Source organism: Carcharodon carcharias, chromosome 3 (genome assembly GCF_017639515.1).
Source record: "Carcharodon carcharias isolate sCarCar2 chromosome 3, sCarCar2.pri, whole genome shotgun sequence".
NCBI lineage: Eukaryota > Metazoa > Chordata > Chondrichthyes > Lamniformes > Lamnidae > Carcharodon > Carcharodon carcharias.
This window is the reverse complement of record NC_054469.1, coordinates 134,889,532-134,902,269: the sequence shown is the minus strand read 5'-3', so window position 1 is coordinate 134,902,269 and position 12,738 is coordinate 134,889,532. Positions and strand designations below refer to the sequence as shown.

General features: G+C 42.8%; 1 protein-coding gene across 1 annotated transcript in view; it reads right to left on the bottom strand.

Annotated features, from left to right (window-relative positions):
• The window catches only part of LOC121276335 (dynein heavy chain 11, axonemal-like), a 564,873-nt gene that overhangs the window by 534,588 nt on the left and 17,547 nt on the right, over positions 1 to 12,738 (bottom strand). Inside the window, exons 4-5 of the mRNA XM_041184616.1 lie at positions 2,543 to 2,732; positions 2,283 to 2,382 (exon numbers count right to left, since the gene is read on the bottom strand). Coding sequence (XP_041040550.1) covers positions 2,283 to 2,382; positions 2,543 to 2,732 — 290 coding nt within the window. The remainder of the gene's footprint in view (positions 1 to 2,282; positions 2,383 to 2,542; positions 2,733 to 12,738) is intronic.

The following is a 12,738-nucleotide window of genomic DNA, read 5'->3' as shown; positions in this document are numbered from 1 at the left end:
CAAGCCACTCACCATCCTGACTTGGAAATGCATCACCGTTTCTTCACTGTTGCTGAGTCAAAATCCTAGAACTCTCTCCCTAACAGCACAGGGTGTACCTACACCACGTGGACTGCAGTGGTTCAAGAAGGCAGCTCACTACCACCTTTTCAAGGGCAATTAGGGATGGGTAATAAATGCTGACCTAGCCAGCGACACGCACATCCCATCAATGCAAAACCAAGTATGGGGAGGAATATCAAAAACAGCTCAACGAAAAGAACCAGTAGCGTAGAGAAATAGAAACACAAACAGAAGACCACCAATCTCCAAAACGATATAGATGGGTTGGTGGAGTGGGCAGTAAAGTGTCAGATGGATTTTACCATAGAGAAGTGTGAGGTCATACATTTAGGGAGGTCAAACAGTTACAAGGATTGCACAATAAATGGGAATATACTAAGAGGGGTAGATGAAGTGAGAGATCTTGGCGTACAAGTACACAGGTCCCTGAAGGCAGCAGTTCAAGTAGATAAGGTTGTAAGGAAGGCATGTGAAATGCTCCTTCATTGGCAGAGGTATAGAATATAAAAGTAAGGATATTTTTTGAATTGTATAAAACACTGCTGAGGCCACCACTGAAGTATTGTGTGCAATTCTAGCCACCACATTACAGGAAGAATGTAATAGCTCTGGAGAGAGTGCAGAGGAGGTTTACAAGAATGTTGCCAGAGTTAGAAAAGTGTAGCTACGAGGAGAGATTGGATAGGTTGGGGTTATTTTCCTTAGAACAAAGAAGGCTGAGAGGTGACTTGATTGAGGTGTACAAAATTATGAGGGGAATAGATAGAGTGGACAGGATAAAATTGTTTCCCTTGGTGGAGATTTCTAGAACCAGCGGATATAGATTCAAGATAAGTGGCAGAAGGTGTAGGGGGGACATAAGGAAGAACTTTTTTAGGCAGAGGGTAGTGGGTGTCTGGAATTCGCTGCCCAAGTTGGTGGTAGAAGCAGAAACTCTAAACTCTTGTAAAAAGTACCTGGATCTGCACCTTAAGTGCTGTAAGCTGCAGGGCTATGGGCCAGGTGCAGGAAGTTGAGGTTAGAAAGGGCACCTGAGTGTCCTCGGGCTGGCATGGACAAAATGGACTGAATGGCATCTTCTGTGTTGTAACTTTTCTATGGTTCTAAGAGAAGACTAAAGACATCCAAGGCAGAAAACAGGGTATCCATTTCTCTAATTCACTGCATGCAATGCCACAGGAGATCAAATAATATTTTATTAATTTTACAAGCTGCTTCAACTTTTGGTGAACCATTGTAGGCACCGTAAATGCTAGTAATTATGAATATTGTAGGCACATGACTAATATGCCTAATTCACAAGGTAGCCATCTGCTATTGATACCTGTGATGAAATTTTATGGTACTGTTTTGTTTTATTAAATGTTAACATCACTACTTTTATAATTATATATCAATTTGAGTGACATGAATATTAGACCCTTGTATAAGTTTCATGTTACTGAGGCCATACTGGTAGAATTAGTTGCAGCATCACAAGCAAGCATGATGTAGATCAATCTACATTCATTGTTTCATCTAAAAAGGAAACGTGCTGCAAACAGACAACAAGTTTTTAACCTTTTGTGGACAGTGGCGTAGCAATCCGATTTATCCAGAGCGCAGTAGTTTGAGAAGAACAAAGTCGAGGCAACAAATTTGAGTTGCAGATTCAGTTCCATTTTATATTTTAGTAAGGAAAACCAGAGCGCTACATTTGTACAATGACCTTAAAATACTGATTCAGTTTCAATGTGCTGTTTTATGATAATGTTAGAAAGGTAAAAACAATTCAAGAGTTGACATCGTCTTGATATCCTGCCATAATTTCAACAAAAGATCGAACAAAATCCTGTAGAAATGGCATAAAAAACTGAAGATCGGAAGAATCCTTGGTTGGTATCATACCCCAAAAGTTTAAAAATAGTTAATCCCCCGAGAATTTCTTAAATCTTAGCAACTGACAACTGTGGGCTATATATAATTAATGTGGGGCAAGAGTTTTCTCATAGATTTTGCTCAAAGAAAAAGGAGCAGTTCAGCAACTTCATACCCAGGCAAAATTTTTCTACCAACACAATGTAGAATCATTTTTATGGATACAAAATGGTTAATATAAACCAGCCTCTTTATCAACAAACTAGAACTAATATTTACACTGTTCAGAGTCACTACTGATTATATTTGCACTGGAAAATATTCCACAAATGTTACTTACAAAATGTAAGAGCAGTACCTACCACCTACAACATCTTGTAAACTTTGTTTGAAAGTGGGAAAGTAGCTGCTTTCTGTTGTTTCTAGAATTTTGGTCATTTTTCGAACAACTGGGGTCTGAAGCTAGAAAAAGAATGCAAAAGTTAAATTAAGATTAATTTCCTGCACAGATAAACAAACAATTGTGAAAATGGGAACCAAACTTTCTCCAATTTTTCCAAAATCTGAAAATAAAAAAAGAATTGACAATTAAAAAGTATATCTCTGTTTTTACTCCACTTACTTGTTCATGAATGCACAGCAAGTTTTCTTTCCTTGCCTTCCAGAAATCCAACTCCATCTTTGGACCTGGATTTAGCCCTTGCAGCAATGGTTCAGAAGAATCCTTCTCCAGTACATCCCGAATTTGATGAGTCCATTTGATTACCATTGATTCAATTGGATGAACTACTAACCGGTCATAATGACCTAGCCTAAAGGGCGCAAAGCAGGAATGAGACAGAAATGGCCAAACAATTTCTCTTCCATTAAATGATATGAATTGAAACTGCACTTTAACCAATATAAGGAAATCCAAAACACCACAGAGTGATTAAACACATGCTATTGTGACTATGTCATTTATTTATTTGATTTTTCTCATTATGCCTCCTATCTTTGTATGTTTATATCACTTCTGCTATTCAGCCATTTCCTGTTTTAGACTTAAGCGCTTTGCCAGTCATCCACTCTTTTTCCTGTGTGTGTGTGTGTGTGTGTGTGTGTGTGTGTGTGCGTGCGTGCGTGCGTGCGTGCGCGTTAGTGCTATTTTCCCAATCCTCTGGTTCTGATTCTTTTTAAATGCTGTTCATCTGTAAAGCCTTTCAGCTCTGACAGAGCGAAAGCCTGATATATTAACTTGTTTGTTCTCTTAACAGATGCTGCCTGACCTGCTGACTGTTTCCAGAATTTTCTGTTTTGGTTACAGTGGTTACTGTTGTCTGCTAACAGTCAGCAACTGACTATCATGACTTACAGTAGCCTTATGATTTTCTGGTGTTCTACGCTCATTGCGCAACAATCTTTGCCATTTGGTGGCTGAGAAATTGACCTCTAGGAAATATTCTTTTTTTGCCAAAGGCCAAATTTCTTAAATAGCTCCCAACTCCAAGTAAGACAACAGAATCGCAGAGAGGAAAGGAATTTAAAAAATGACAAATTTAAGCGCATCAAGTTAAAATTAAGGGAAAAATGGTTAGAACCATTTATGTTAAGAAAAAGTTAAAATTAAAGTTAAAATAGTATAATTGGAAGGAAAAAAGGAAGACAAAAGTATTTAACTTATTTGTTATTAATTGGAGTTGAATTTCTTCCTTTTTGTAGATTAGCAATACAGTATTACAATGATAAATATACTGGCTTTTGTGTGATTTAATTACATTTTATTAGCTTTTGTTTCAGTAATAGTGTTTGTGTATAGGCATCTAAACAAGATAGTTTTTTGTGACCTGATAGCAATCAATGGCTAATCATTGAGGGAACGCAGTTCAAGCAAAGTTAATGAGCAAGCAAAACTGCAGAGGCAAAAAAACAACCATGGTCCTGATTTTGCGGTCAATGATGACGTGACAGCACTTGCCAGTGACCTCACAGAAAACTGCCCACAAAGATCTAGTGATTTCTGTGGTGTGGATTTCCACTTTTCCGACATTAGCTTGAATCTGGCGCCAAGTCAAGGGAATCATTAAGTGTCCAGCAGTGACATCATCAAGCAAAGAAAGCAGTCAATCACACTGAAGTATTCTCAGATGGCAAACTAAGAAGTAAACTGCACACATTTTTTCCACTTACAATTAAAATTGTAGAGGAGTTGAAATAAATGATTGGAACATACATATGGATTATGATAGAAGTTGAAATATCCTTAACAAACACTAAAAGAAAATTTAAAATGGTGACTTTTTTACCATAATAGAAAAACTTGACATTCCACAAATATAAGATTAGCTTTTCTAAAGTAGTTATGAACTTAGTACACCAGTAGAAACCCTGTTAACACGTCATTCAACAAAATGCAAGATGGCAGGGCAACTTCAGGAATTTCTATTTGTTTGCAGTCTAGGGGACTTCAACAGTGCACCATATGGAGAAACATGGAATTACTAACAGCAATTTCTGGATTGCCACGAATCACTGTGTACATGTGGACTCCAGAAGTTGTTGTCAGCAATCCCATGTTTCGGAGGAATAAAGACAGCAAGCGCTGGCACTTTTACCATCATAATTATTGCAAAATCTGGCTCTGTAGAATGTTCAAAATAAGCTTAACCTGTTCACTGGGACCACAGGCACAACCAAGGATACCAAAAGCCAATCTACACAATCTGCCCAAAACCATAGGTCTAATTCACACAAGACAAGTGTCATTCTTGATTACAAATTTGAACAGCACTCTCTCATTCAGTGCTTCTCAAAACCTTTCAAGCTGTGTCCCACAAAGAAAACTATCTCTCAAGCTAGAGAGACAGTCAGCCAGATCTCTCAAACAAACTGGAAACATTTTTTCAAAAAAGGTACACTGTGTAGAGCTATAAAAACACAGCATTTCAAAAAGACAATCACAACAAGAAACTGACCACATAGCTCCTGCTAAATATTGGTTAACCTTCCGAAAAGACTACAGCTCTGGTGGGGATAACCTAAGCAAAAATTTCAATTCGTATGTATTTCTAATGCTGGTATTCTAGCTTGGACAGGGTACACAGTGTTCAGTTTACAAAACAACTATATGCATTCATATAATATGTATAGCTGTTGATGCCAAAGTGCTTTCCAGACCCCAAATGAATTTGCTGCAGTGTTTTTGTGTACTTAACTTGAATTAGCACTTGACAACTTGGCTTAGTTGGGAATCTTTTCACCTAAATCAGAAGGTAGTGGGTCTAAGCCCCATTGGAGGTCATAATTTAGGCAGATATTTCAGTCAAGTGCTGAGGGAGTGTTGTATTGCTTTTGAGGACAATGTTAAATTGCACGCTCAGCGATCATAGCGCTATTTGATCTCTCAGTGCTACTTGAAGACCAGCAACAGCTCTTCTGAGTCTTGGCCACCAACAAAACAGATTAATTAATAGTTCATCTCACTGCTGTTTATGGACTGTTACTGTATTCAAAATGGCTGCCTATAAAAAAGCAATGATTGTACCTCAAAAATGCTTCGCTGCCTGCAGCATGTTGGGATGTGCTAAGATGATATAAATACATGTCTTTATTTTCAGAAACAAAAGTAATGAAGATGTTCAGGCCTCATTAACGGCAGGTGTGTTCGGTGGCGAGCTCGGATAATCTCGTGAGAAGGCCCTAGTCACATTTCTCAACGACCTAAATCCAGGATGAGATTGTCCCCTCCCTCATCAATGGCCAGCCGCGTTTCCCGCCGTCGAAGGACAGAAACTTAATTGTAATAATTTAGCAACTAATTATCATGGCCACACTCTGGAATCATCCCCCTACATCAAATTTAAATCCCACGACACCATGACTTACAACTACCTTTAAAACGACAGGGACCTGGTGACCTCAACTTCGAGGGGAACTCGGAGGTGAGAGCACACAACTTTGCACTGAGCTCATGATGATCTCAGCAGCTCCCTGGATTCAGGTGGGGGCACAGGCAAGTCTGCACAGGGGCTTCTTCATGGCTGGCTTGTGGTGCCAGGGCAAGGGTGACAATGCAAAGCAGGAGAAGGCAACCTCTGGACAAGGGCGACAGTGCAAAGGGGAATTAAAGCAACACCAACACCAACAAACGCATGCGGGAGTTGGGGGAGAAAACGGCCGGGCTAATGGCAAAGCCTGTCAAAGGTGAGCACTCCACTGCAACTGAGAGGGTTTAGCTTGAGCTGAAGTGACATGCTTGGAGTCAGCCTAGTCAAGCAACTGTATCCACTCAAGCAGCACTAATTCCTCACAGTGCCAATGACTGCTCGTCTACTGTTAACTCCTCACACGCACACTTCAAACTTGAATGAGTGCTAAGGTGCTGCAGAACCACTGCACAACTAGACAAGCCAGAGGATCCTGGTGGGAAAGGCAGCCACCGAACACTGACTGAGGGGTGCACTCCTAGTCCCTTGCATTATGTTTCAGTTGACATTGAGAAGTCACCTGCATGGCGCAAACAAACCGCGAAGCCTTGGAGTCCAGGTTAGGAAAATGCCTGCGTCTGAGCTGAGAGTTCAGGATGCAGTCGAGTAACTGAAGCTGCCGCTGCTCAGTCATGTAGTGTGGAGGGGTGCTGGGTGTGGGCACGGTGAGCCATCATATGCACTAAACTCTGGGCATCCATGTGGTGGCCTGGACTCTCTGGCATGCTTTAAGGGGCCTTGAGAGGCAGCCGCAAGCAATGACTGGACCAAGAGCAGTCCTTAGGAAATAATTGCTGACCCTTGCGTCTCTCTCTTTGATACTGAAGTGAGGAGACTGTGGTGATTGTTGCTTTAAGGCCAGACTGACTGAATAAGGGTCATGTGGTCAGAACAGCCAATCAACGCTGAGCATGGGGAAGCTTATAAAGGGCGTAGTTTTCCTGGTCTAGAGTGTGTATTGTAGCCTTGCCAGAGGCCTGCAGCTAATTCAGCAGCTCTGTAAATAAAGTTCATTATTTAACTAAAGAAGCCTCTTAGTAGTACATCTCTAAATCTGGCGACAAGGATAAATGATCCTGGCGCTACCTCTCGCTCTATAACTGTGAGTATCTTGTCTTAAAGAAGGAAAAAATATATATACTCACCAGGGTGCCTCCCTTCAGGAGGGTGAGCCATTTGACTCCTCCACGGAGGACTGAACTCAATATATCGAGCGCCTTAGGTTTTATTTCCAGGCCAACGAAATAGTGGAGGAGGCAAAGCGCAAAGCAATTCTCTTGAGCATCTGTGGGAGTCAACCCTATATCCTTATTTGCAGTCTCAGAGGCCCAAGCATGCCCGACTCCAAATCATTCAGTGAGCTTGTGGATTTAGTGAAGGGCCATTTTCAGACCAAACCATCAGCCATTATGCAAAGATTCAAATTTAATACGACGGTGAGGGCCCTAGGTGAATCGATCTCAATTTATATTGCTAAGTTGAAGCAATTGTCAGGACATTGGGATTTCGGAGCGACCTTGAGCGACATGCTGTGGTATGAGTTAGCTTGTGGCATTCAGCATCGTTTGCTGGCAGAAGTCAATATAAATTTTAAACGAGCAATGGAGATAGTGCTTTCCATGGCCAGTGCTGAAAAGATTCTCAGGAGCTACAGAGCTTGCAAAATGACAGCGTTCACCAGTTAGGGCAGGAACCTGCAGCCAGGTGTGGTGCCAAAACCACTGAAGCAGCCACGAAGCGGGAGTCATTCCCAATCATCCAGAAATCAAAAAAATATACCGGAGGCAATCAAACAGCGATCCTGAAGTTGAAATGTTACTGATGTGGGTGTAACCACACTCCTGAAACACGTAGATTTAAGAAGGTTGAGTGCAATTACTATCACAAAAGAGGACATTTGATAAATCAGTACAGAGCTAAGTCCAGACTGCCAAATAACCAGCCAGCAAAAATGTTAGAAGTACATATCTGAAAGAGCCTGAAATAACTGATTCTGACATTCACTCTCTTTTTAATCCTAAAGCAGTCAAGGCAAACCCTATTGCTGTCACACTTCCTGTAAACGGGAAACCTCTAGTTATGGAGGTGGATACAGAGGCATCAGCCACAGTGATGGCTGAACACACATTTCAGTACCTGAGAGAAGGTACCTAACCCTTAAGCCTGGACAGAACTTCTGCCCAGTTGAAGACTTAATGGGAGAAGCCATAAAAGTAGAAGGCGCCGCCATGGTACCTGTGAGCTGTGGGCAGCAGTCAGCCCAGCTCCCAGTAATAAAAGTGACAGGAGAAGGACCAAGCCGTCTGGGCCATGATTGGCTCAAAGAAATCAAGTTAAATTGGTCCAAGATTTTTCAAGGGCAGGCAAGAGGACTGCTAGATTTGTTTAAAAAAAACTACAGCGCCTTTTGCAATGAATTAGGAAAAATCAAAGGCTTGTAAGCCAAGATTCATGTTGATCCAGAGGCAACTCCCTGATTTTTTTTTAAAGGCAAGACCAGTACCATATGCCTTAAGAGAAGAAGTGGGTGCTGAGTTAAACAAGTTGGAGGAACTATGCATCATACAGCCAGTTCAATTTTCGGAATGGGCAGAACCTTTCATCCCCATACTGAAACCAGATTAGACCATCTGCATTTGTGGCGATTATAAGCTAACAGTTAATCAGGCCGCCAAGTTGATAAATATCCAATTCCAAGAACTGAAGACTTGTATGTAAAGCTGGCAGGAGGTCAATCCTACACTGGCTTGGATATGAGCCACGTGTACCAGCAACTGGAGTTAGGTAACACACCCCGGGAGTGTGTCACAATAAACACACACAAAGGCCTATTCAAGAATATATGCCCACCTTTTGGTGCGTTCCTGGCATGTGCAATATTTCAAAGGACAAAGGAGAGTTTGCTACAGGGATTACCACAGGTTGTAGTATATCTTGACGATGGCCTCATAACTGGATCGACAGAGGCTGAGCATTTAGCAAATTCACAGGAGGTGTTAATAATATTTCTGGAAGCTGGAGACCACCTGAAAAAGAAAAGCACTTTCCAAGCCACCGAGGTTACCTATCTGGGGCACCATGTAGATGCACAAGGATTGCACCCTGTGGAAGAAAAGGTTTAGACGATAAAGGAGGCGCCTTCCGCCAAAAATATCACCAAACTCAAATCATTTTTAGGTATGGTAAACTACTACGGGTGATTTTTACCCAACTTATTGACTGTACTGGCCCCCTTGCACATACTGCTGAAGAAACACCATCGTTAGTCCTGGAAGGCTTCACAGGAGGCACCTTTCAACAGAGTAAAAACAACGGCTGCACTCCTCAACATTTTTAGCGCACTTTGACACATCTAAAGAATTGATATTGACCTGCAATGCCTCTCCATATTGTGTTGATGCAATATTGTCCCATGAAATGGACAATGGCTCTGAGAGGTCATTAGGTTACATATCAAGAACCCTCTTAGTGGCCGAGAAAGGTAATTGGCAGACTGAGAAGGAAGGACTGTCAATAGTCTTCAGAGTTAGAAAATCCCACCAGTCCTTACATGGCTGACACTTTACTATAGTCGCTGATCGCTGATCATAAACTGCTTTTGGGCCTTTTCAAAGAAGACAAGGCTATCCCGTCAATAGCTTCGGCAAGAATTCAGCGATGGGCATTATTTCTGTCCGCCTACGAATACACTTGCAAGCACTGAACTGGGATACACATAGCAAGCCACCTACCCTTGGAAGAAAGCATTTCGTGTACTTCTGTACTCCAAGAAATCATCCCTGCAATGAATTTTTTAAACACATCACCATCTACGTGAAGCAGATCAGGAACTGGACCAATCGAGATCAGCTTCTGTCCAAAGTGAAACACCAGATACTTACAGGGTGGTTAAATGACCCAGTCTCCAAGAAAATGAAACCGTCTTTTACCCGCAAGTATGAACTGAGTTGTCAGGATGGCATCATAGTCTAGGAGCAAGAGTTCCTGTACCAGGCGGAGAACTGCTCCTAATGGAATTACACAGCACTCATTCTGGCATTCCTAAAATGAAAATGCTCACTAGGAGTTACAGGCGGTGGCCTGGTATAGAAGCAGATATCGAGAAGTTAGTCCAGTACTGTCAACAGTGTCAACTGCAACAAAAGTTGCCAGCCGCAGCCCCGCTACATCCTTGAGAATGGCCTAGCCGACCATGGGTGTGGATCCATATAGACGACCTGGGTCCATTCCTAGGCACTAAGGTTTTGGTCATAATCGACGCACATTCAAAATGTGCCTACATCGAATGCTACCATCGAAAGGTTACGCCAATGTTTCCGACTCACGGATTGCCTGAAGTTTTTGTATCAAATAATGGAGCCCTATTTACAAGCGCTGAATTTTCAGAACTTCACTAATCTAAACGGCATTAAACACATCCGAAAAGTGCCTTACCACCCAGCATCAAACAGACTAGCCGAGAGCCATCCAAATTTTCAAATCAGGGCTAAAAAATTGTCAGGAGGAACCTTGCAAATCAAAATCTCATGCTTCCATCTTAGCTACCGCATGACTCCACATGCAACCATGGAAGTTCCAACCGCAGAACTGTTTATGAAGTATCATCTCAGAAACAAGACTGAGCCTTGTGTTTCCAAATTTGCCAGAGAGAAGAACCAAGGTAATCAAAAAACAAGTCACGATTTTCGTAGCAGAGCCGGGAAATTTATAGTAGATGAAGCCGTATATGTAACGAGCTTTAGTAGCTGTCCAAGTTGGATCCCAGGGATTATTGTCCGAGAGACCGGACCCCTTTCATGCCAAGTAGACATGCAAGGCCAGATTGTTTGTAAACACATGGATCACCTCAGGAGCAGGAAGATGCTTCCACAGTCAGTGTTGTCACCAACGAATGTTATCAAACCCGTAATCACCAAAGTACCTGATCAACCTGTTATAGACATAACTGATGTCTCCATTGAATCAAATAGTAATGAACTGCCTGTGCCAAAAGGGGTACCTGTTAGTATCAATCCTGTAGGAGAACCTCAGGCTACAGAATTATGCTGCTCTACCTGGAACAGAAAACCCCCTCAACGATTTGATTTATAATTACTGGACCTATGTATATAAGTGTATAATCTGAATTCATGACGAAATGCTAGTGTGATTATTTCTAAGCTTTTTTTATATTGTTTCTATTCACCTGTATAAAGTAATTTATGTAAAAGTAATAAAGTAAATAAGGAATGTAAAACAAGGAATTAAAGGGGGAGGGATGTGGTGGTTGTTGCTTTAAGGTCAGCCTTACTGAGTAATGGTCATGTGGTCAGAACAGCCAATTAACACCAAGCATGGGGAAGCTAAGAAGGGGTGGATTTTTCCTAGTCTAGCGTGTGCATTGTAGCCTTGCTAGAGGCCTGCAGCTAATCTAGCAGCTCTGTAAATAAAGTTCGCTATTCAACTAAAGAAGCCTCTCGGTAGTACATCTCTAAAGAGACCATCAAGAACATGAATTCTGGTGAACTTGCTGTCTGCCTCACTGCTTATGGACAGGAGCGAAGGAGAAGAATGTGACAAAGGCTCCATAGGGAGGAGCAGAACCCTGAAGACCAAGGGACCACACGGCCTCCTCCACACAGACAGGATGAGCCCCACAGAGCCATCGATAGTAGGTACATCCCGAGACCCAGCGTCTACAGGCAGCACGTGTGTTATCTGCAGATGAGTGAGAACCATGCTGATGCCTGCACATGTCAGGGGAGCTGGTCATGCACATATGCCACCTTCTGCAGGATTTGGCACCATGGGGATTTGGAGGGCATCCACTGCCTTTGGCAGTTAAAGTTACCATTTCCAAGGCAGTGGCTCCTTTCAGGGCTCCACTGGGGACCTATGCAGGATCTCGCAAGCCTCCAATTACAAGTGTTTCCAAGTGGTCACGTGCAGCCTTTTTGCCAAGGCGCATACCTTTGTCAATTTCAACAGCTATCAGGCCAACCAGGAAGTAAGAGCGCTGGAATTTGCTCAGATTTCCAGATTCCCACAGGTGCAGGGTGCCATTGACTGCACCCACATGGCTCTTAAATCTCCCTGGCAACAAGCAGTCCAGTATGTGAACCACAAAGGCTTCCACTCAATGTTCAGCTGGTCTGCGACCATAACAAACAGATCGTGCAGGTGTGTGCAAGATAGCCCAGAAGCATCCATGACTCATACATCCTTAGCAGGTCTCAGATCCCTAACACTTACAGGGACCACACAGATGCAGGGTTGGCTCCTCAGGGCCAAGGGCTGCCCACAGAAGTCATGGCTGATGACGCCTGTGCAGCGGTCTCAGACTCCTGGTGAGAGAAGGTACAATGAGGCTCATGCCAAAACCCGGAGTTTGCTGAGCACACCTATGGGCATTCTGAAAATGAGGTTCCAGTGCCTGGACAGATCGGGTGGAGCACTGCAATACATTCCCCAGAGGGTGTGGCACATCATAGTGGCTTGCTGCGCTACAAAACCTGGTGATGCAAAGGGGGGAGGACCTGGATGATGAGGAGATGGAGGAGCTGCATGTCTCCTTCGATGAAGAAGAAGTTGAAGGGGATGAGGGTGATGAGGTCCTGGAAGGTGAGGGTGCAGGCGATGAGGCCATTGCACTGGCCAGACGAGGCAGGCGTAGCCATGAGGCCCTCATTGTCACAAGATTCCAGGTGGATGATGATAAGATGCAGTGAGAACACCCGAGATCTCCACATTGCTTCTGGGAACGTCTGACACCTGTCTGGCTGAGGGCAGCGCACATACGCTCTGTGCAGAGGCTTATATCATGGAGACACTGTTGAGAAACAGTTGGAATTTCAGACAACTTAATCCTTTGGCA